The sequence below is a fragment of the Lichenostomus cassidix genome, chromosome 9 (assembly GCF_008360975.1).
Source record: "Lichenostomus cassidix isolate B80296 chromosome 9, HeHo_3.0, whole genome shotgun sequence".
NCBI classification, from domain to species: Eukaryota; Metazoa; Chordata; class Aves; order Passeriformes; family Meliphagidae; genus Lichenostomus; species Lichenostomus cassidix.
Genome location: NC_139490.1, coordinates 24501694 through 24525244, shown reverse-complemented (window position 1 = coordinate 24525244; position 23551 = coordinate 24501694). Strand labels below are relative to the sequence as shown.

Genomic DNA, 23551 nt, shown 5'->3' with positions numbered 1-23551 from the left:
GGGAAAAGGCTGTGAGGAGGAATGCAAAGTCCAGGACTAGCTGGGTGGAAGAGCTGGGGCTCCTACAGCTTTCTCTTGCTCATGACCTTGGTTTGTCTCCCCTCTCCAGGAGTGAAATGAAGCGCTGGATGATTTCACTAGCCCCGAACCGGAGAACCAAATTTGTTTCATTTACATCCAGACTTGTCGGTAAGAGACACAGCATGCGTCTCTTACCTTCAACCCTACCACAGGGCACCTTATTCTGCTTGATCTCAGTCCAGCCATGTATGTGGGACCTTCAGCCAAAGCTGAAAGCTGAAAGGATTCAGCCAAAGCTGAACCCTCTCCCTGGGCTCCCCTCATTTTCCACCATCTATACCTGCTTGTCTCTGGGTCTGGCCCAGACCTCACCCCTCTCCAACCTGGGCTGGGCTGCACCAGCACTTTCCTGCCCATCCAGGCTGCCCATGGCTGGCACTGTGGTGGGGATGTGCAGCTGGCCCCCTTCCCAAGAGCTGCTTCCCTGGTCCCTGTGGCTGGGACACTCCCTGGCTTCCCCAGGGTCCCTTACCAGGTGAGAGGGAGAGCTCATGCAGAGCTCATGGGGCTACACCCACCCAAGCTGTGCTGTCCTTCAGGGGGCTCCATCCCAGTCCATCCCTCACTCTTGCCCTGTTTCCTGGCAGACTGCCCGCAGATCCAGTGTGTCCACCCATACGTGGCCCAGCAGCCTGATGAGCTCTCCTTAGAACTGGCTGATGTCCTCAACATCCTGGACAAGACAGACGATGGTATGAGGGACAGGATGGGGATGGGTTGGGAGTCCCTGTGGAAGGATAGGCTTTGCTCCAGGCAGGCAGCTGTGAGTCTCTCCCTCCAGCCAGGGAGAGGCTCTGGCATCAGCGTCACAGCCTAAGAAGGAAGCTATTGCCTTCTCCTAATAGCCAATCCAGGTTGCCTAAACTGTGGCAACATTGGCACAGTTGTCCCAGCACCAGGTGTGGGCCATGGCACAGCTGGCACAGCCACCCCAGATATAATCCAGTGCTGTTCTTACCTTCATGATGCTTCACAGCCACCTGGTCCTGTTCTCTGGGACACTCTTGTAGCTGGTGGTCTCAGTCACACTGGGTCTCTGCTGGGGACCACTCCTGTGGCTCCAGGAGCAGCAGAGGGCACTTGGTGGCAGCACTGCCTGCTTTCTGCTGGCATCCCTTGAGCTAATTGCCCTCACATAGTGCTGCTCAGGTGAGCAGGCCTCCTTGCTGAATGGACAACTTGGGTCTACTCCAGCACAGGCCTCTGAGTAGCTTCCAGAAAGCTATGCCAGCTCCAATGGCTCTCTCCAGCACAACTGTCCCCAGCACAGGAGCAAGGGCCAGTCCATCCCCACTTATGCCTGTCTCCGTTTCTGCTCAGGCTGGATACTTGGGGAACGTCTGCACGACCAGGAGAGGGGCTGGTTCCCCAGTTCTATGGGGGAGGAGATCCTCAACCCCAAAATCCGAGCCCAGAACCTGAAGGAGTGTTTCCGAGTGCACAAGTCAGATGACAGTCAGAGAAGGAAACTGGGGAGCAGAAACCGCCAATGACCACCAGCATCCCCAAGCATCTGGAGCGCCTCAGAGGGGCAGAAGACAGAGGCTGCCAGCTGGGAGGAGGTGGCAGCTGCCAGCTGTGGGACACGGTGGGGGACCTGGCACACTGGATGAGGCACGCACACCCATGAACAAACAGACTCTCATTCCTAGACCCCCCAGAAGCACTGGTCCTTTCCTGAGGAAAGGTCCTTTCCTGGGGATCAGGCTTTAAATTGTAAATAACCCTTTTCCAAGTGTTCTGTAAAGCCCCAAAGAGCATGAGCTCAACGGACACTGCCCAAAGGCCCCCAGGTGCTGGCCAGCTGAGCCCTATTCCCTGCACATGTGTTAGCTGGGGCTGGCTCAGGCTGCTTGGGAAAGGCAGTGGCCACAAACATCACTGAGCAATTAATATCACCCAGTTTGAGCACTTACAGCTCATTGGCAACAGGCTCGTTTGAGCCCCAGGACCTCCACCACCCTAGTCCTGCTGTGAAGCTGCTGGGCTCATTCCCAGAAGCCGTTCCTCTCGATCTGCTTTCAGTCAAACACTCTGCATTGCTCCACACCCATCTCTGCTCCAGCAGCAACCCAGCCTTGCCAGCCCTCACCCACATCTCTGCCTGCCTGACAGCCTCGAAGCACATCTGGGCCCTGCCCTGTGGCTCAGTCCCCTCTTCCACAGCCCACCTCCTTCTGCACGGCTACCACAGAACCCCAGCATTGTGGTCTTTTCCGGCTGATCTTGCACTCGTGGTCTTTGCTACTCCCTTCTGCCGAGGCCACAGCAGCTGTGCCAGTGTCATCTCACACACCACACGAACCACGGGAGCACCAGCAGCCCCAGCTGCCACGCAACAGATGAGTGACCTTACCTGGGAGTTGCTGTCCTGCGTGCTCTGGGAGGCCCAGCAACTGCTGCCTGCATGCTCGTAACCCACCCCCACCAGGCTCCCTGTACATGCTCACCTCTGTGTATATATGCAAGTCCTGTGGACAGCAGAGCTGGCTCATCACTCCTTCCAGCTGTGGCACTGAGCAGCGCATGAAGCCCAGGGCACAGCACAGCGTGGGGAATGGATTTATGGCGGCTGCCTGTTCTTCAACAGTCCCACACGTGGCTGAGGGCCTCTTGAGGGCCACAGGCTGAAGCTGTGGCCAGTGTCCATTAGGAAAATCAATTATTTGGCGCTTTTCTGTAACACTGCAAAGGATTGTCTTCCAGGAGCTGTGACCTGTGCTGAGGTATCCTCTGGCCGTGCCATGGCCAGAAAGGGGACAGAGAGCAGCTGCTGAAGGAGCCACACAGCAGCCATGAGCACAGAGGGGAGGAACAGAGCCATGCCAGCGGCAGCATGAGGACAAAGCAGGGCACTGGGAAGCTGCAAAGGGAGGCTCCAGAGCTGCTCTTTGGACCATGTGGGGTGTGCAGTGTGAGGCCCAACACAGATATGGGGTTCCAGGGCTGTCCTTACTGACACCACAGCCCTGGGACAACCAGCCCAGAAGCAGTCCCCAGGACCAAACTGGTGGAAGCCACAGCAGTGAAGGGGGAGAGAAGGCCCAGATCAGGCCCAGATCAGTGCCACCACATTAGCATGTGACAACAGCCAGCAGGGCTGTGCTGCCTTGGTCACCTATAGGAAGTTCACACTAGCTAGATGTTCCCAGTCACCAGTCACAGCCCAGTTCCAGAGCTGGGCCAGGAGGGACTTGCAGCCTCCATTCTGCTGCACTGGGCAGGTTTAATGGGGACACCTCAAGCCAAGTCCCCCCAGCAGCACCCCACAGTCAGCGTTCTAAGGCAACCAACCAAAACTTCAGCTCAGGATCCAGATCTTGCAACAGCCACAAATTCACTACTGCAAACCCCAGAGGAGCTCCAGCTCTAGGAAATCCTTAAAATTTCCTGAGAAATCACCACATCCCACATCATCCAGCTTTGCAGCCCAGCAGCCAGCCCAGTCCAGCCCAGGCCCTGCAGCCCCACATGCCTGCCTGGCATGTTTCTCACAGCACAGAAATGCTCCCTTGCCCATCAGATGTTTCACCAGTTCCTTGGTGCCAGGATGCCAGCTCCTTGCTGCACTTCTCCAGGGAGAGGGGACACTCTGTGCTGCTGTGCCCTGTCCTGTCACCCACCACCAAGCCCTGGGATTGCTCCAGCACCTCCTGCTCTTTTGTGACTCCATAGGACTCCAGACCCCAGGCACAGGCTGTGCCATTTTCAGGTGCCAGGTGACATCCAGTGTTATTTCCTCAGACCCAGCCCTGCACGCCTGCATCTCAGTGGTCTCCAGTGTTGCAGAGGGCCAGGCCTGGGGCCCACAAGCACGGGCTGGAGCCCCCAGGCCCTTGCCAGGCTGCCTCAGCAAACCAAGGGGAACTACTTCTTGTCTTGTTTTTTCGTGTGATAAAATGTAGCTGAGCAAGCCAGCGCCAAAACACGTGTGTGCGTCTCCTTCTTCCTGATCATCTCCTCCCCCCACTCCCCTCCAGTGCAACTGGCCCAAATGCAGTGAGTGAAAATGGGGTTGAACATGAACTTGGGGTGGCTTACACCCATGAACAACCCTTCCCTAGGTAAGTTTTGCAGGGTGATGCCCAACACTCTTACCATCACCCAGACTAGACCCAGAAGGGCCCAGTTAAGGTTAGCTATTAGGGGAAAAAATTCACAGAAAGGGTTTTAAAGCATTGCAACAGGCTGCCCAGGGCAGTGGCAGAGTCACCATCCCTGGAAGTGTTCGAAAAATGTGGATATGGCACTTGAGGACATGGTTTAGGGGTGAGCATGGTGGTGGGGTTGGCCATTGGACTCGATGATCTTGGAGGTCTTTTCCAGCTTAACAATTCTGTCGTTCTGTTTGTTTGAGCTCTGTGTGTTTCTGTGTGGTTCTGTGTTTTTGAGCTGGGAGCTCAAAACCACTCACTGAGACAGGTTCCTCCTGAGGGGGGTTGACAGGCCTGATGCCTTGACAGGCTTACCTAAAACAGATTAGACAAAGTTAAGAGAATAAAAACCAGCTAAATTTATTGAAGGGCCTTCAAAGTGCATTTAGGGTGGACAAAGCCCAATTGAGGGGCTAACCCAAAATGGATGACAGGTCACGAGTTTTTCATACTTTGTAAGTTGTGGTTATTTGCATATTAAGGTTTAATTCTCCCATTACAGCTTCAGGTAATTATGTCAATTACTCCAAGTTTGCTCCCCCCAGTTCACTGCTGTTTACATATCTAGGGGCCTGAGACAGTAAGGTGTCCTTGGGTTTCAAGCTGAGAGGAATTGTTTTGTCTAAAAATGCTGAGAACAGGAGCTTAGCACCCTTTATGGAGTCCAGTTACATACTGCAGGATTACAGATACACGAAAAATATAGAAGCTAAAATCCTAAGGCATCAGGCCCTGACAGGTCTGTGTCACTCAGGAGATACACACACACCCACACCCACTAAGGGCAATGAGCACTCAGTGCAGCCTGGCTGCCTAGCACAGGCACTGCAGTGCTTTCCCTGGATATGTGGCACCATTTCTCCCAAGGCCCCAGGCAGACAGTACAGGAGCAGTCAAAGGCTAGAGACAGGCTAGTTGTGTAAAAGAAAAATCTTTTATTGAGTTCAGGAGGCCGAGAACTTTCTCAGGGTGATGATGACCAAGGCCACAAGCACAGACGCACCCAGGAGGGAGGCAATGACAATGGCACCGATAGCTCCAGGCCCCAGAGAGCCTGCAGGGACAGAGAACGAGGTGTGAGGTGAGCAGAGGCAGTGGAGCCCAGATGGGAAGGGCTGCATGCATCACCCCACACCCCCCAGGCATTGGGCCACACTCCTGTCCCAGAGCTCCCTCCGCTGGCCATGTCCCATGTCCTCACACAGCCCAGGTGTGGTCCTGTGCACCTTTGGGCAGGGGGCTGTGGCCAGCCACCACCACCTCAGCGAGGTCCCAGCGACAAGGACAGGTGCCACAAAGTGGGTCAGTGGTGCCCAGCTTTCGTGCTAACACCCACACTGGCAGAGTTGCTTTGCTTGTGGCAGGACATCCCAGCTGGTGCTGGCAGCCACAAGCCAGCAAAGACACTCACGCTCCCTGTTCAGGCAGGTCCAGCCAAACTCTATCCCCGACAGCCCTATCTGCATTCAGGGCACTTTGCTTTTCAGGACAGGTGCCTGCCATGACAGGTCAGACCTGGGACTGGAAGAAAGGTCTTGGAGCCTTCTTGGGGCTGGCAAGAGCTCTGCAGCAGAGGCTTTTCAGCAGGGAAGTTTCCACAAGCAGGCAACCCTCCCCAGCAGTATGGCTTTAACCCCTCCCGGGAGGTGACAGGCCTACAGGGTACAAATCCACCCTGAAGACATCCCAGGCTGATGCGGGAGCGAGCTGCAGGCAGTCCCTCTCGCAGCCACTCACCGTCCCCAGTGTCCAGCCGGTGCAGGTGGGTGCTGTCCTCAGGCTCCTGCTCAGAAGTGTACGGGGGGAAGGCAGTGGCGTCCGACAGCCGGGCGGTGGTAGCGGCAGCGTCGAAGGGACCGGCTCCGGAGGGCAGCTCAGGTGGTTCGTTCCAGAGGGTGGGGACCGGGCCCTGCGGGTACTCTGCTGGAAGACAAGCACGCACAGGCATGAGGGCCCGGTCAGGCTACTAGCAACAACCACAGCTCAGCAGGTCCCTGGGCTCCAGCTGCCTGCCAGGAGCCCCAGCTGTCCCCGGGGTTCATGAAGGGTGACCCGAGGGCTCATTAACTCTGGTGTGGCAGAGCCCTCCTCCCTAGGGGGCACCACCTCTGCTCAACAGCCACACCCAGAGCAGCCAAAGGCAATGCTTTTGTGGCAACCTAGCCTGCACACGAGAAAACAGGGAGTTGTCCCAGCACCCTGTGACCTCTGCTAGTGCACAAACAGGCTCCACATGAACATCCACAGCTGGTTTGCTCGTGGATGCCCATGGGACTGGACTGAGAGGGGCTGTCACACTGTCGACAGGCAGATGCCACTGGGCCACCTGTGCTGACCAAATTCACAGCATGTCAGGGCCCTTCTGTCCTGCACCACCAGCCCGTGCAATGCAGGATGCCTGAGGTGCTGGCACAGTGCAGGACACAGCTCCCCCAGACAGGACCCCAGAGCCTCAATTTCCTTCTGCTGCACCCCACCATGCTGGGGAGATGAGAGTCAGGCCAGGCTCTGTTTAATGTTACCACTCCATCTCCTGTTATTCCTTCCTGCTGTGGATCAGGGACCAAGCCAAAGAGCCCTCCTTGTCTGTGTGTGGCTCACCCAGTGCTCCCTGTCAATGCCCAGCTTTGTTCAGGTGGGCCCTGGCAGGACCAGGAGACATTCCACAGCTCCCTTCTGAAACCGCTGGGAATGTTGCACTGGGATGGGGAAAAAGGCAAGGGGAAGAAAAACAAACAACACCCACTGCCAGGACCCACCTGAACTGACCTAACGGTTACCAGGAATGGGAAAGAGGGAGTCAGAGGAGATGGAGCAAGCAGCCTGAGCTCCCTGGGACAAGATACAGAGGTTTCCCCAGGCACCCCAACTCTGGCATGTGAACCTTGGTATACCAGGGGTACTTGAAGACTTGTCCCAGGCTCTCTGTGGCCCAGAAACAGAGGTGGCAGCAGCACATCTTGGCAGTACCAGAGGTGGTAGCAGTACATCTTGGCAGTGCCAGCCCCAGCTTTAAGTGCCTGGAGTCCTCCTTACCTCCTGTGAACAGGCAGCACTGTGGGAGGAGAGCAGAGAATCCTCACTAATAGGCTCCACCACACTGTTCTCCCTTGAGACTCCTCCCTGGAACACAAGGGCCAAAACACTCACCTTTCCTGCCTGTACAAACCCACTGAGAACTTACTGCAAGGCTTCTATCAAAGAGTAGCTCCCACCATCCCCAAGCTATTCCAAGGTGCCCAGAATCTTGGGAACACAACAAAGTTCTAGACTAGTTTTGAAAGCTCTTTCTACAGGCAGAAAAGCTACTGGATGTCCAGCAAGGCAGCTGCCAGGTTTAACTCTGGCCCAACGAACATTGACAGAGACAAGAAAGTCCCCAGTGGGGACAGGCAGGAACACCAGCACTCGCTGAAGCCAGGTGTAGCAGAGAACACCATGTCCTCACACACTTGGTACATCATGGTCTCTGCATCAGAGGTGGCATCTCCCCAGTACAAACACACAGAGGTTTGTATTCCATGAGGGCTCTCCACAAACACCTGAGCCTTTGCAGGACCCTTCCCAACCTGTGCTACAAAACCAGCCAGCAGAGCTGAAGACCCATACCCCATCCCATGGCTATTCCAAAAAGTACCATTTCCAGTGGGCCTCTCTTCTTTAAATCCTGTGGTTTCACTACCAGAGGATGGAGCAGGAGGAAGTATAGAATTCAGTGAGCAAATGGAGTTAGAACAACACAGGAGAGAACTGAGCAGAGCTGGGCTATTTAGGTGGCAACAGTGGCATGGGGAAGCTGTTGGTTTAGGAAGAGACCAAACATATGGAACGCCTTGGAAGCTCTGGTTCCAGGCTGCTTTTGGGAGAAACTCCACACAGAAGAGCCATACTCCAGCTATGATCTTCCTGACTCTGTCAACACCCCCTGGACCAGAACCAACACTGCCACCGTCCCCACCTGGCAAAGGAACACGGTGCTGGGAGGACAGTGTTGCTTCCTTTCCAAAGAATGTTTTTTCTCTCCAGAGTTGGGCGTACGCCTTGCATGTGACCAGGGACATGTGCTAGCTCAGATGACCTATAACAGACATAGGCACCATGCAGGGATACTGTATGACCTGGGCCTTCCCAATCCCTGCCCTCATAGGAATGAGGAGGGAGCACGATCCCTTTCAATCACAGTGTAAAGGTCCCACAGGTGCCACCAGACCCAGAGATGCCAGAAAGAACACTTAGGAAAAAAACATGCAATGATCTTACTGGGGTTTCACTGGTGATAGAACCGGACAAAACGCACTAAAAGTATTACAGTGTTTTGCAGAAGGCCAGGCATATTATGGCAGTTCTTCCTTCCCACATGGTAACACTACAAATTGTCTTATTTTAGGGAAATCTCTCTGCTGCACTTTCTCCCTCTCCCCAGCTGTGTTGGTTTTGCTTGGCCCAGTTTTTGTTAGCGGGGTGGGGGAGGAGCCCAAAAATGGCTTCTGTGTGAAGGTTCTGGCAGTTTTCACCATGTCCAGCAGAGCCAATCTCTGATGGCTCTGAAGATGATGGACATGCTGCTGGCCAAGGCTGGGCCAATTACAGATGTTAGTTATGCCTCTCTGATATCATATTTAAGAAGAGATCAAAACAATGTGAGCACACGCTTCTTTTCAGCCAGAGAAGGAGGAGGAGGTGAGAACATGTGAGGGAAAACAACATGGAGACACACCAAGGTCAGTGGAGAAGATGGGGGAGGAGACACTCCAGGCACCAGAGCCCATAATCGTCTGCAGGCCGTGGTAAGGACCATGGTGAAGCAGGTTGTCCCCCTGCAGCCCATGGGGTCCACAAGAAGTGCAGAGACCCGCTTGCAGCCCGTGTGGAGGTGCCCACACCAGAGTGGGTGGATGCCTGGAGGATGCTGTGATCCAGTGCGAGTCCCAGTGGAGAGAAAAGCCTTGCTCCCAAGATGGAACAGCCTTTCCTCAGAGGTCTACACCCTGTGGACTAGGGCCCCACGCCACAGCAGTTTTGGGAGGACTGTCTGCCCCTGGGAGGAGGCTCACTTTGCAGCAGGTTCAGGTGGGCTGCTGCTCTTGAGAGTAGACCCACGCTGGAGGAGTTCACAGAGAGCTGCCTCCCATGGGAGGGACCCCATGGCAACGCAGAGGACGAGTCATCTCCTTGAGCAGCGGAAGATCTCAGTGACGGACTGACCAAACCCTCATGCCCTGTCCCCCTGTGCTGCTGGTGGGGAGGAGGGAGGGGGGTGAGTGGAGAAACGGTGTCTTTGAAGGCTTTATTTTACTTGTCATTTATCCTCCTCTGACTCTGAGCAATACATGACTTTGCAACTTTAAGTTTCAGCCTGTTTTGCCCTCAGTGCGTCTTCTCCTGGTTCCTTATCTCAGCTCATGAGCCCTTTGTGTTTTTTCCTCTCTGCTCAGCTGTGCCAGGGAGGAGCAGAGAGAGCAGATATCATGGGTGCCTGGCACCTGGCCAGGGTCAAACTACAACACCAGCACAGGTTAGTTATAACTGAGGTGAGGAAATGGGAAGAAAATATCAGTTACCATAAGGAAATACCTGATGAGTTTTCTGAGTGATGCAGGGGCCAGTGGGACTTGGACCAGGCACATGGACTGTAGAGAGATCTAGAGGGGATGATGGCAAAGGCAACTTGACAAAACAACTCTTTCCATGCTCAGAAAGACAAAGGTGGGGTAAGCTACCAGCACAGTGACATGTAGCCAGTGCCCCATGTACTGTAAGGTAAGACTGGAAGAATCTCTACAAGTGATAGCCCTCAGGGAAGCCAACCAAATCTGAAGGAACCAGACCCTCCTCGCAGGCCGATGGCAAGACCTTAAGGCAGGCAGATGTGGCCACATCACATCATTGTCCCTAAAGGTCACTCGCCAGTGGCCAGTACTCTTCCTCACACAAGCTGGCTTCAGCATCTCATCATCCTCATTCCCCACCTCAAACCCAGCTCCTTATTCAAGAGTTGATACCAGCCTGAGAAATTTGTAAGGAGTCTTGGAGCAGAGCAAGGTTGAGTAACGGCTTACAAAGTCCTAGTTTAAGCCTGGACAGATCTGCTGGAACAACCACACCTTTTCCTGAAATTTGCCAAACAAAACCTATTTACTGCTACTCATGTTCTAGTACTTAAGCTTTAAAAAACTTTCTAATAATCTTTTATTCTCCTATAGTCGAAAACAAAGACACACAAGCTGCTCCAGAAAGATGTCCTTGGTCAAGGTGCTCTCCTGTGTGTTTTCCTTTAGTGCATGTGCTTTGCTTTCTTCCCCCCAGACTCATTCTGATGTGCTACTGTAGTGTAATATATTTCCACAGTAGCTCAAAACAAGCTCATAAGCCCACATGGTAATTTAAACACCAAATATACACATGTTCAGAAGCCAACGCCTTGCAAAGCCTTTGTACTAACTTCACTTCACTTGGGGCTCTGAATCCATTATAGGAATTGAAACTGATAGAAAAACAGGGATTTGCTGATGGAAGAAAAATCAGCTCTTCACAATCCTCCTGTGCTCTAGGCCAGTATGCCAGTTGGACTTGGAGAAAGAGGAAGTGAGGAAGGCTTAGGTTTGTCACAGGTCCTTGAGCTGGCTGTTTCCTGTTGCACCCAGATGATGCAAAGGGGGTTAAAGATGTGCTTGATTGTTTCCCTGTCTTTGACAAATGGGATGCTGGAAAGAGCTCAGTAACTTGGAGAAGTTCACACTTTCACCAGTTGCAGGGCCCTGACCATGCTGTCCAGGAAACCAGACCAGCTAGGCAAGCAGCCAACAGGGAGAGGAAACTCATCCTGGACCTGGGGTCTGCATGGCCAGCACAAGCTGCAGCCCTCTCCAAGGCAGAGCCTGTTCCTGCCCACTCTGGAGGGTTCTGTTGGGGAGAGTCAGAGGTGCTGAGACAAAAGTGCAGGGGCTGGTGAACTGAAAAGCCAGCAAGGGGCTGTCCAGCCATGGTAGGCACAGGGCCAGGGCAGGGCTGAAAGGAGGCCTTCATCAGGAGCACAAAGGGCAGCCTGTGGCAGGCAAGGCCAGGAACTCCCATGTACAGTGACACAGAGCTGTGGTTCTGATGGGTGCTAAATAAACTTGTTTACAGAAAGGCAGGGCCATGTGTGGATGTGCTGAGACCAGAGGGCTGTCTGTGTGCCCTTCCCGTCTTTGTCTGCACCAGGCAGGAAATTTCCTTTTCTAATAGAGTAAAAGGCAGAAAAACTTCCACTGTTCTTCGAAGCACCTGTATAGGGGGCAGGAACTCTCCCTGTCTAATGCAGCAGAGAATCATGCTCCTGGGATGGCTTACTGTCCAGACTGGTTCCCTCTTGTCCTCTCTGAAGGAGCTGGGAACATGTTAGAGGCCTAAAGTCTCTGAAACTCCGCAGAGAAAGCACGGAATCTCTCCTATACCCAAGATCTGAATGTTGCACTCCCCAGTACAAAGCCCTTCAAGTCTCACTGCAAGAGCACGACTCACCCCGTAACGGGATCAAATAAACGTGGGAGTGTTTCACAGGAGCAAAGTGACACAGGGAGGCAGTGCAAGGCACAAATCAACAGCTGCAGTGCCAGAGCAAGCACATGAAAAAGCTGGCAAGGAGGGGATCAGAGCAAGTGCACCAAATACTGAAAATTTAAAACAGCACAGAAGAGATCCCAGCTCAGAGAGGAAGCAGACTGAATTCTCACTGGAAATTAAGCACTTCTTGCAGAGTGGAAATACTGTTAATGTTTAAGAAAAGATCTTACCTGGTACAGGGGAAGAACATGGTCACTGCTGAGAGCAAGAGCAAGGCACAAACAGAAACCGTGCTAAAGTGATTAATGTTCCCCACTGTACAGAAAAAGCTCAAGGTTTAAGAAGGAAAGCATCCACTTTTTAGTGCTCATTTCTTAGTTACTTTGAAGGTTTCCCAGAAAGAAGGTATCCTAGACAGAGAGGATACCAGCTTCAGTAATTCTGCTCCTGCACCCACAGATATTCCAGCCAGGCACAGCAGTAAATTCCCCTACGCATATGAAAGCTGCTTTAGAAAAATAGTTTCATTATTTGATCTGTTAGACAGCTGGCCAGGATCTCCCTGTGAGGCAAGATACTCAGAAGAAACCAGGAGGGAACTGCAAAACAACATTACTCCAGGTCTTGGAAGGCAGGACAGAATTCAGGAAATCAAATTCTGTACTCCTGCTTGTTACATTGGCCCCCGCCATCTGTTTAGCCTCGCCTCCACTGAAAGAAAGCCTTTGGGGGAAACAGTTCCTCATAGGAGTTACCAGCTGTACGCTCAGAGCCCATCTGTGCAGAGGATTTGGAAGTCAGTTTTTCCCCAGTTGTAAAATCCACCTCTGACCTGCAGCCTTTGAAGCCGCCTGTGCCCTCGGCTTCCAGCAGCCAGCACAGCTCTGCTGAAGGTAGGAGCAGGTAAGGCTGAAATTAGTAACAATCCCCAGAGAAATGGTGCCTTACACAACAAGCATCCCTCCTTCTCCCCATCACCTCAGTGAACACAAGTCAGAGCCAGGCACCTTCCCAGCACTGCCTCACTGCCCCAGCTCCAGAGCGACCCCGTAAGGATGCACACCTTGGCTTTGGACTGAGATTTTCCTGGATACTTCCCTATTTCTCTGCCCAAAGCAGCTGTTGTGCTCTGCTGTAGTAGAGAGCACAGAAGGAACCAGGAACTGGCACATATGCTTTAGCCAAAGAAAAATGTTTTTTTCCGTAACTGTAACTTCTTCCTGCCATTAAAAGCTGAGGGACAGTGTGTCCCATCAGCTGCTGAGAGGTTTTCCACCTCCTGCTGACTGAAGTGTCCACTGACCCGTGGCCACCAATGCTCACGTAGGTGCTACTGCTGTTCTGCTTAGGAAAAGTTACAAAGGATTTTCTCGACTTAAAATACATTCTTACCAGCAGCCACCAAAGGTAGTTTCCATTAATCAATTATAATTCAATACATATTTATGGATGTTTTCAGGGAAGGGAGAAGAGAGGCAGTGTAGCAAGGGATCTCCCATGCTTCTGGGCTGTAAATGCAAACAAAGCTCCTTACCTGCCAGCACAGCAGGGACGAGGATGCTGCACAGCATTAGAAGGACCAGGCGAAGGACTCTGTGGTAGGGCATGGCTTCCCTCAGGAAAAGCGTCACCAGGAATCCTTAAAACTTTTCAAGGTACAAAACAACTTGGAAATCTCACTAGTATAATAAAAATTGTGTCCAGTTAGGTAAAAACAACAACCAAAAACAAGCAAAACAAACAAAAAAACCCCCCAAACCAAACCAACCAACCAAAATAATAAGAAAAAGAAATACAAGAAATAAAACGTCCTTCTCAACAGCAACTATGTAGAGAGAGTGCAAAGCCCAGAAGAGCCTCCCTCGCTCTGGCTCCAGGAGCACACCTCCTCCTCAAGGCAGCTCCACCCTCCCAAACCTGTGCCTAAAACCCCACAGGCAGCTGAGCAGAGCTGTCAAGACCCTGCCAGACCACTGCACACACGAGCAGTTGCTGATGAGCCATTCCCAGAGGCCACAAGGATGCTCCTGGAACGCGTTCCCTCGGGCTGGCCATCCTGAGGCACAGAAAATAACACAGAAGCCACTGGGGCAGCTCACCCCAAGACTAAGCAGCCCATTTGAGGGCACTGCCCTCCCTCACTGTGCAGGATAGCAAAGCATTGCAGGGTGGGGACAGCAAAGAACAAGAGCCTCAATCTTCCAAGGCTAAAATGCTCTGACACAGAGCCAGAGCAGCTTCATGGCATCCCTGTTCCTGGGTGGAATACTTACGGAACTGGCTTGGAAGCAGTGGGTGGTCTCAACTGCTGTCAAAGTCTGTAAGTGTTCCAGGAGAGTCACCTTTGGCAGGCAAGGCCAGCATCCTCCTTGGATCCCAACTGCTTGGACACCACCTCCTCCTGTCAGCCTTTGCCACTCCGTCCCTGCCTGCCTCAGGAGCTCACGACAGTTCACAGCACAGGAAACCCAGGTTTGTTTCAAATCATATTTGCAGTAACAGAGACTGGAGAAAGGAGGAGGTGGATAAAAAGGGGAACACCCCATGTGATTTTGACAGAAGAAATTTTGTTAGTATTTTGGAGCTAATACAATGATGAAATACTTCATGGTTTTCCATCATATAAGGAAGTACATAAACACCCACAATGTCAGTTCTTTATGCTCTGAAAATATGACAAGTAGTTTTGTCTTAAATTTCAGATTTGGATTTTTATCCTGAGAGTTTGCTTTGCTTTTTGGAGCCCCTTTTTTCCCCATCCCTACAGAAAAGGGCCCTGTTTGTCACAGAAGGTCACAAGGCAGTCACCTGAGCACACAATCTGCACATGCCACCACCTTACCTTCATACTAAACACAGAGACCAAAGTATTTCAGCATTAAGAACAGTATCTTCCCCACTGATCCATTATCTACAAACTCTCAGGATCCCAGTGAGGTCCCCAAGGGTTTGACAAATTATTGCACATTTTCCCTGCTTGTGTTTCTGCATTTTCATTTAGCAATCGAGGAGCTGCTCCTTTCCTGCTCCCCAGCTGAGCTGGAAACTAACGTGCTTTTGTGTATTTGTTACATGGTAGAGAGTAGTCCAAAATTAGCTTGGAGAAATTAGATCATCCCACTAAAAAAACAGAAAGCACTTAGGAAACACACACCTTATATGCTAAAAAAAAAGAAGATATTAAAACAAAGTCAGGTTATCAGCCTGAACACAAACTGTTCTCTCTCAGACATCAGCTAAACGTCATGCAAGACTACTGTGTAAGTTAGGCCCTAGCATACTTATTTTCTGTGGTCATGTGAATAGCAGGACATTTATCACTATCTTTTACTGAGATTTTCCACACAAAAACAGGTAGAAAAAAAGGAACATAAGTCTAAAAAGGGAAACCTACACGGTGTCCATGTGGACTTTAAGCTGAGGGGGAAAATAAAACCTCTCATTTAGGGCAGTGAATTGGAGTGGGTGGGGTGGGCACCAACTGGCAAAGGAGGCTCTGTGGCTGAGTGTTTGTGTTAACAGAAAACCAGCCATGGCTTGATCTCCCCTGCATAAACAGCACCAGCGTGAATGCATGTTTCTCTAGAGAGAAAAGAGGAAAATTAAAGCTTTCTTGTTAGAAATTTCCAATCTCAGCCTAGTGGTGTTTATTTGAACTCTAAAATTATCAAGTAGAAAACCAACTGGTATTCCTCATCAGGGAAGAAATAAAGCAGCAGCTGTTGTTCCATATCCTGTGTATTTGCTTGCTTGTTTCTTGATGAAAACTGATGCAAGTCAAGTTTTGGGTAAGTTTTAGCACCAGGAATTATCTCAAAACTCAGCTTTGACAAAAGCAAGCAGAAAGTTTTCTCTCAGATATAATACAACCAGGTTTTATTTAAGTTCGCTCTTCCCCCCCCCACCCCCCCCCACTGGCAAAAGTTCAGAGGGAGTTTAAAGTTTTGTAAACATTTTAACTACCCCTCTTCCCCCTTTTATGAATTTACAAAGCAAAGGAGACAGGGAGACCAGATTTGCAACAGTTCCAAGTCTCTCCATGCTGTTGGATCCAAAAACTATATACAAGTCTGCAGCAGTCTCTGTATAGTTCCTGTACATGTTTGGGGGCAGGGGGGAGAGAGAGGAGGAGGAGGAGGGGAAGGTGACTCCAAAAAAATGAATAAACCGAACAAAATAAAATCCAAAGCCAAACTGTTCTTGAGCAACTCCAACTGTTTTCTTTAGGCAGTGATGACAGAACAACAGACACCTTTATACAACTCCACCAGAACTGCAGCATATCTCCACAGGTTACACCCCTCTGAGGATGGAAGATGGGACTAGGGGGTTCAAACTAAGTGCATTTGGCAGTTCTCTGTCTTTTGTGGCATGTGCGTGAGGGTGTGTGGGTAGGTGGAGCAGGGCAGGTGGTGTTAGTCTTTCAGTGAGAAAGGAAGGTTATGACTCCATAAGCACTTAGAGGTTACGGATCCCAGTGAAGGTGCGCAAAGTACTTTAAGGTATAGAAGATAAGCAGGGCCATCATTGCACAAAGCTTCGTCCTCCAGTGTCTCTCTTCACGGCAAAAGGGCATCTCTGCTCAATACCTAAGCACTGCTTCAAGTGACAACCAGCTGATGCTGCTGGCACATCTCTGAAAACCAGGGTCCAACCTCTCCAGACACTACAGAACCACACTGTAAAGATTCCACTGTCTCTTAAACGAGACAAATTTGCAGGAAAAGAGCTCAAAATAAACTGGTCCTAACCCTCTCAAGATAGCATTTAAGGGGTAAATTCAACCTGAAAGAAGAGATGCCACCCCCCCTTTTTCCAGAACAGAAGTCCCCACTTGTCCAGGAAGGTTGGAGTATGCAGACAGGAACTCCACCAGCTTGAGCATCACCACCTAATGAAGACAGACTCGAACTTTCTCTCCAAAAATAATGTGCTGAGAAGGGCTGGCAAGGGGTGTGCAACTTCAAACCAACCCAAGCTAAACTGTGCCCGCCACCGCCCCTCTCCTGTTGTTGCCAGTTCTAACGGTAGCTTATGAATGCAACTCCTGGCTGGGAGAGCACCTCTTGCCCTGATGGAGCAGTCAAGTCAGTATCTGTGTGGCATTTTGGTTTTGACCAACATCTGTTAACCACAAACTCTCTCTCAATCTCTCTCTCCATATGACTGCACGTGTTGGATGTGGTAAGAGTAACCAGGAGAAGGAAGCAATGATTTGCAGAATCCCAACTGATTTTTTTTTCCAGGTATGTCAGCAGAAGGAATCACAGCACAGCGAAAGCTTGCTGCCCAATTCAGCCATGTGGTGAACAAATCCTAACTCCCACCCTCCCAGGACTCTGAACAAAGTCCACTTGACTGGGCTGACAACGCCCATGCAGTCCTGGGCAGAAAGCGTTTGCTGGGGTCAGAGGAAGCAGCCTGAGATGATTGATCCTGTGATTCGCTGCGAGGCAAAGAACAACACAAGGTGGAGAGTACGGTATCCAAACGGAGAATCCATGGTTAACAGATGCAGGAAAAGCCAGTTGATTAGCACATGCTCAGTAGTCTTCCAAAGTCTCTATTTCTCCCATATTAAGCCGCTCTGATGAAGCATTCACTGAAAACCCTGTGAACCAAGAAGAACTGCTTAAAAATCTGCATGTGGCATACCATACTTGATATAAAACATCAGTTACAGGCAGTAGTACATGTAAGACAAAGTGAACCATACACATCAGATAAAAACTAGGGGTAATTCAGTAAAGCTACAGATACAGTCACCCAAACTGTTTAGTTTTTTCCTTAATAAATCAAAGATAATAAAATTCATATTTAGATAAGCAGTCTTACTTGGTCTTTAAAAATGGATCAGAAGACTGTTTTCAAATTCCATTTAAAGGTGTCACCTGCAGAGCCAGTACAAGGCACATTTAGACACGGTGGCAATGTGGCTCTGCAACATCTTGAAAGGGAGTGTGTTTAAGTCAACTGGTTCTTGGAAGCGGCTGTCAACACCATACTTACATGGTCTGAGAGGCAGAAATGGGCATTCTGAGAACTTGGAATCCACATGTGGAATCATGCTCAACACTTCCGGAGTTGCGAGCAATTTCAACCCTTACTTTAAAGTCTCAACACACGTACCTACGAAATCTAACGGCAATTACATCTATTTCCACGCTTTTTTACAAACTTCTCTCTCAAGAATACAACATGAAAACATACAAAGTTACACAGGGCCATGCAGGTGGCTCGAAATGCACCCAAACTTCTACCCAACCTTTTAGTCACATGTGCTGAGGACATGATGGACGAAAAGTGCATGAGAAAAGTGTGAGTAAGAGTGAAAACACTTTGAACAAGGAAAAAAATCCAATACATCACATGCGGCTTTCCTACTGAAATGTCATTTCTAAGGCTGTACCAACCCCATCTGGAGTAGGAGAAAAGGGAAATTTTTCCAGTGTAAGGCTACTAAAAACCAAGTTGACATTTCAGTGTCTTGAAAGTGCTAGGTAGGCTTGCTCTGTGCTAGATAATCAACTGCTTTCCACTTATCTTCGAGAGAAATGCTCTTTTCAGTAGGTTTAGGAAAATTGTTCTGGCTCCCTCTCGTGGCAAAGTTGCCTAAAAGCATCTGAAATTATTTTGTAAAAGAGCATGTGTATGTATTTTTTTAAAGCTGCATACACTGCATAGATACTACTTCTCTTACAGTTTCAACTTCTAAATTGTACTTGGTGATTTCTTCTTCACATTACATGAGCTGTTTTTTTAATACATTCAACTGAGCAACCAGATCAGACTCGATGGGCACCTTGGGGTGCCCTAAGTCAGGATTCCTCTGAGAAGTTCAGTACACACCAATGCAGAAATCACAGATTTAGTTGAAGAGTATTGACTTTTGTAAGAAGAAGAACAACAAAAACCATCCAAAAACCAAAGGCAGAGCTCTGCTAGAGCTTCAAAAAACCAGTGACTTCAGGTGGACAATAGCTGGCTGCTTTACAGATGGGCTCAGCAGCAGAAGCACAACAAAGCCTGGCCCAGAGCAGCACCCTGGTGTCATCACTGTCACACAGGGCACAAACATGGATATGTTCATTCCACAGGAACACAACAGGGACCTGTCACGCCACAGTGCCCATGAACTCACACAATGCCCCTGTACCTTAAAAACCACCTCAAAGAAACTTTTCCACCAATGCTACAGGGGCTGGTTAATCCAAGCTTCATATAAAAATTAAGATGCAGAACATAATAAATAAATAAAGGCCTGCTAATGACATCATCATCTCTACAGTCTCCAACTGAAAATCTGTGACCACTTCAACCTTTGCTGTCTTTTCTGACTAGGGTAGTGGTTAGCTCCTGTAAAAAGGTGGGAAGGCAATAAAGGCAGCCTCAGAAAGCTGCTCCTCATGATGAAAGAAAAGAAAACATGCTTTTTTTCAAAGAACGAATTAGCAGTCCATCAAGAAAACAGCCGTAAGTCAACTCAAAAGAGGAAAGGCAATTTAACTGACATCCCTGAACTACTTAGAGATTTTCAGGTAAGACCCAGGTATCAAAGAAGCCATTACATGAGGGAAAGTTTGACAAAGTTTTCCATGAGACTGGTAAGGAATTTTACAAATCATTAAATAAATAATACTATTGAAAACATCTTAAGACATTTCAACTTTTCTACTCAAATTCAGCATTACCATTCCAGGTCAATAAAACCCACTACACTCCCCAAAGCAAACCACCACTACCAAATTAAACAATAATTTTTAAAAATTAAAACCAACCTAACAAGCTGGGATCTGCTCGAACCATTTTCTGTTTCTTCTTTTTTTTCCCGCTCTGCACAGCCTCAAAGTTGGACTGCTGGTTGTTGCTCTGATTGGTCTGAAAGACTGAATGTAGCGAACTATGGTTCATCCCCCACACTGAATCCTAGAGAACAAATTAGGGAAAAGATTACAGAGCACAATGAAGTCTGGTTTATTTATACAGAAAATATTCAGAGAGCCCAAAGCACTTCCAATATCCATGTGGCAGCACTAGCTACTAATGTATACACCTCACCTTCCCATAGCATTTCCTGGATCACCATGAAAAAACACTCTGATATACAGCTGGCCTCAACTGTTAAGTTACAAAGGAAACTTGATTCTGTGGTAAAAACTGGAAAGCTGCTTTATTGTCTGCAGTTGCCAGGATGTGCAAAACCCTGCTCATCAATCCAGCAGGGGTGCTGACTCTCCAGTCTCACCATCCCAGGGAGTGCAGAGCCACCTTTACCTGCTGTTGCTGCTGTTGCCGCTGCTGACTGGCTTTCTGCTTGGCACGGCGCTCGAGGAACTGCTTGGCAAACTCCTTGGCCTCAGGAGTGTCTCCAAGGTAGGCTCGGATGTAGTCATGGACCTCATAGGGAGACTCTACTTCCTTCAGGAAAGAAACAAACGTGGGAACTGCAAGAAGAAGGCAGACCATGAGGAAATGCATGTCAACAGCAAATACATGCATGCAATAAACACCAATGTCAGATTTCTGTGTCAAACACTTGCTGATCTAACAGCTCGCCCTTCCCAGTTCCTTGCAATAAAACCCTATCACACAATACAGGATGAAACTGGATCCTCATCTGCCTGATAATGCTTCCATGACTATCAGAAATCCTCAGCAGGGCTTTGGCTGGCAGACTTTAGAACTCTTTCAAATCCCACTGATTTACTATAGTTAGGACAATGAAAACCAAGAGGATGCAGCTAGTTCTTCTGGCCATTGTTTTATATGTTCTTTTGCCGAGTGCATTGGAAACGTTAGTTTGATGTCATTACAGTCCTTCAGAACTACTTGGTCAGGAAATGAAACAGATATTGCTCCTCCTATTCCTCTCCATCTCTTACCATCTAAGTTGTTGGCTGTGTTGAGTGCATGAAGCATTTGTTCACACCACTGAGTGAATCCATCCTGGGCTTTATTAACCCCCTGGAACAATTTCAACAGCTTCTCCTCTTCTTCTACCTTCTTGTTTTGTCTACTTGTAATACCTACAGATTTACTGAGGTAAAGAAAATGCACATATTAGATCATCAGTTAGTAGTACTACCCACAGTACAGGATACAGTATAGTGTTGTAAGACTCACAATTTACAAGATGCAAACACTTTTTAAGATCCAAATAATTTTCTAAGCAGGTGACAAAATGAACTGTGAGTGGTCACCTATTAGCTATTTTTGTTGTCAAAACAGATCCTGAATGACATAGAAAAAAAAAAAAAAAAGGAAAACACACCAAGATGTTACAACTGCTAAGTGATCACACCAGGAGTGGCAGCCTTTCTTTATAAAAGCTCCTTTCCCAGTTCCTACCTGAGGCTGGCATTGCTTTTGTTTTTATTGGTCGAGTTACGAGGTCCCACTTCTTTCACTGCATCATCCCAGAAACCCATGTTTGAGTTTTTGGTATCAGCATTACTCCAGATGCTACTGACTAGGTCAGATGCCCACTGGTTGCTGGGATTAGTGTTTAGAGAGCCCCACACTGAATTCCCAATGCTGGTGTGCAGGTTAGAGTGCTGTTGAGACATAACAAAGAGATGCTGGTTATTAGCACAGACCCAGCAGAACAGACGTGAACAGACAGAGGGAACTGGCATGGCTGCTTTCCTCCATGTACTGATTAGATAAATAGATGTACCGTGGTATTTCTGACTCTGTTTGGCTGCTGGTGCTGCTGTTGCTGCTGTTTCTGCATCTGCCTTGCTTCTTCCTGCTGTATCTCCAGCAGGGACTTGGTGGTGCCTGTTGGTTTGGTGACATTACCCCAGCCTGACAATTTCTGCTGCTGTTGCTGCTGCTGTTGCTGGAGGGCCTTCATTAGCTCACGCTGCTGACGCCTTTGCTGTTGCATGCGAGATAAAAGAGCTTGTAAATACTGTCAGAAGGTTACTACTATTCAAAAGTCTAACTTGGAAACTTTTTAAACTGATTTCACTTTCTTCTGGAGAAGTCTGGCTGACCTGTTATTTTTTGGGCCATTACAGTTCTTCCAAAAAGGGAAACATTAAGCAACCAGTAAATACAAATTGTTTATTAGCCTAGGACAGACTAAATTAATCAAATCATGACTGCAGTCAGCTTCCTGGAAGAAGACCTCTCCTAATATCACTTGTTCCCCCCTGCCAACCCACCTTCCTTTAACTGCCCTGGTCTCGTGCATATCTGCAAACATTTTGGGACATAGATGTGAAATAATTTTTTACTGTTTCGTGAACATATTATACTCCTATGGCTAAAATGGTACAGTTTTCCCTCCTTTTGGATTCTTGTACTAAGAAGCTATAAAAATTTTCACACAAGTACTTACTGAACCTATGCCTGAAGGATTTTATTGAAGTTATGCAATTTCAAAAAACATTCCTCATCCTCATTATTCCTTCTAATAACTGAAGTGACAGCTAAGCAGTTCCAAAGCTGAGTCTGATATAATAAGCTGCAGTTCACTGCTGTCAGTGTTTACCTCTTCTCGGAGTTGCCGTTCTCGTTCTTCTTCTAACTTTTGGATTTCTGCCAACGACAGTGTGGTCTGGGATTGACAAGCTCCTGAATTTGATTGCTGACCCCATGTTGAAGATGAAGGGAGCTGGGCCAAAACAGACACCACCAGGAATTACAAGACATTTTAGAGAATACTACTGGAATATAATCATGAAAAAGCAGTTACAAACCCAGGGGAAAAGAAAGGCCACCTCTAAAGTTTAACAAAACCCTAGAAGGTATTAAATGCTAACATTTAAGTATGAAAAGGCAGAAAAGACAAACTATAGATTCTTTGAATTGCCCTCTGATGTATTAGTCTTTCACACAGTATATGAAGAATAATGTTAACACATCACTGCCTGAAAAAAAGCAATCAATTTAGATTTCAAAGATGTTAGGAATTTCAAATTTTAGAAACTTTTGACCGGCCCTTCCTCATTGTGGCAGAAAAAGCATCTGTGCCCATCTGTGATGCCTTCTTCCTAGTGTGCTTGTATTTACAGAGTCTATTTGGTTTTTAATTTGTAACTTATCTTCTTTATTCTCACATCTTTACCCTCCTCCCTATCCAGCCAGCTCACCCATCCCTGCTCTGCCCAAGCTACAGCCATGAATGCAGCTGTGGCTTTACCTCCCACTCTGAGCTGAGAGGAAGTTAAACTACACGAACAGGTTACCTTCATTTGTGCAAGTTGTTGCTGTTGCTGCTGCTGCTGCAGCCGCCGTAAAGCCTCCTGCTGCTGTTGCCTCTGCCTCATGATCTCCTTCTGGCGCTGGAGTTCCAGCTCCTTGCGTTTCCGCTCTTCCTCCTCCAGCCGCTGTCGGGCCGCCTCCTCCTCCATGCGCAACCGGCTCTCCTCCAGCCGCCGCTGGGCTTCCTCCTCCTCACGTGCCCATTTGGCAGCCTCCTCTTCCTTCCAAGAACACAGAAAGGAATAAAGTCTAAGGAGACTTCACAAAATTTAGAATACTTTTAACTCCATGGTACTGATACTCTGACAGAACAGAGAGAGTGCATTTTATCTGTAATCTGTGCTGTTTGGGTTGTTCATGTAACTTTGCATTTCTCAGCCAAGAAAGCCCAGTAATATAGTCTATATTCCCTAAAAATACATGTTTCCCATTGCTCCACCAAGGAACTTGGAAGAGAATAACATCTCCCTAATTCACACCACCTAATTTCTCACTGCTTTCCTGGTAGCAGACACACACTTTCAGTCTGAGCTTTGCCTGCTTATACTACTTACAGTACT

General features: G+C 48.8%; 3 protein-coding genes across 14 annotated transcripts in view; 1 reads left to right on the top strand and 2 right to left on the bottom strand.

The window, feature by feature from the left end:
* NGEF (neuronal guanine nucleotide exchange factor) overlaps positions 1-4007 on the top strand; it is a 50124-nt gene extending 46117 nt beyond the window's left edge. For all 3 annotated transcript variants that reach the window (XM_085070030.1, XM_085070031.1, XM_085070032.1), the window contains exons 15-17: positions 110-189; positions 669-773; positions 1402-4007. In XM_085070030.1, coding sequence (XP_084926156.1) covers positions 110-189; positions 669-773; positions 1402-1574 — 358 coding nt within the window. In that variant the 3' untranslated portion in view covers positions 1575-4007. The remainder of the gene's footprint in view (positions 1-109; positions 190-668; positions 774-1401) is intronic.
* A 1143-nt stretch (positions 4008-5150) lies between these two features.
* Positions 5151-15818, bottom strand: SNORC (secondary ossification center associated regulator of chondrocyte maturation). Its single transcript, XM_085070042.1, has 3 exons — positions 13315-15818; positions 5973-6158; positions 5151-5289 (listed from the first exon to the last, which is right to left on the bottom strand). Exons 1-3 carry the CDS (start codon positions 13385-13387, stop codon positions 5180-5182), a joined length of 369 nt encoding a protein of 122 aa, XP_084926168.1. The 5' UTR covers positions 13388-15818; the 3' UTR covers positions 5151-5179.
* A 139-nt stretch (positions 15819-15957) lies between these two features.
* Positions 15958-23551, bottom strand: part of GIGYF2 (GRB10 interacting GYF protein 2) — a 74013-nt gene continuing 66419 nt past the window's right edge. For 9 of the 10 annotated variants that reach the window (XM_085070015.1, XM_085070018.1, XM_085070022.1 and 6 more), the window contains 8 exons: positions 22976-23212; positions 22279-22401; positions 21457-21660; positions 21134-21334; positions 20663-20822; positions 20055-20224; positions 19559-19706; positions 15958-17391 (listed from right to left, as the gene is read on the bottom strand). In XM_085070015.1, the coding sequence (XP_084926141.1) occupies positions 17324-17391; positions 19559-19706; positions 20055-20224; positions 20663-20822; positions 21134-21334; positions 21457-21660; positions 22279-22401; positions 22976-23212 (1311 nt within the window). In that variant the 3' untranslated portion in view covers positions 15958-17323. Of the gene's footprint in view, positions 17392-19558; positions 19707-20054; positions 20225-20662; positions 20823-21124; positions 21335-21456; positions 21661-22278; positions 22402-22975; positions 23213-23551 lie in introns of those variants that run through there. The other variant, XM_085070025.1, reaches the window with a different exon arrangement.

What these genes read in the sequence shown, in the direction of transcription:
- SNORC (XM_085070042.1), bottom strand. Translation starts at nt 13,387, where the DNA reads ATGCCCTACCACAGAGTCCTTCGCCTGGTCCTTCTAATGCTGTGCAGC. An exon ending in CGTCCCTGCTGTGCTGGCAG is followed by an intron (nt 6,159 to 13,314) that starts GTAAGGAGCTTT and finishes CTTGTCTTCCAG; the next exon opens with CAGAGTACCCGCAGGGCCCG. An exon ending in CCGGCTGGACACTGGGGACG is followed by an intron (nt 5,290 to 5,972) that starts GTGAGTGGCTGC and finishes CTGTCCCTGCAG; the next exon opens with GCTCTCTGGGGCCTGGAGCT.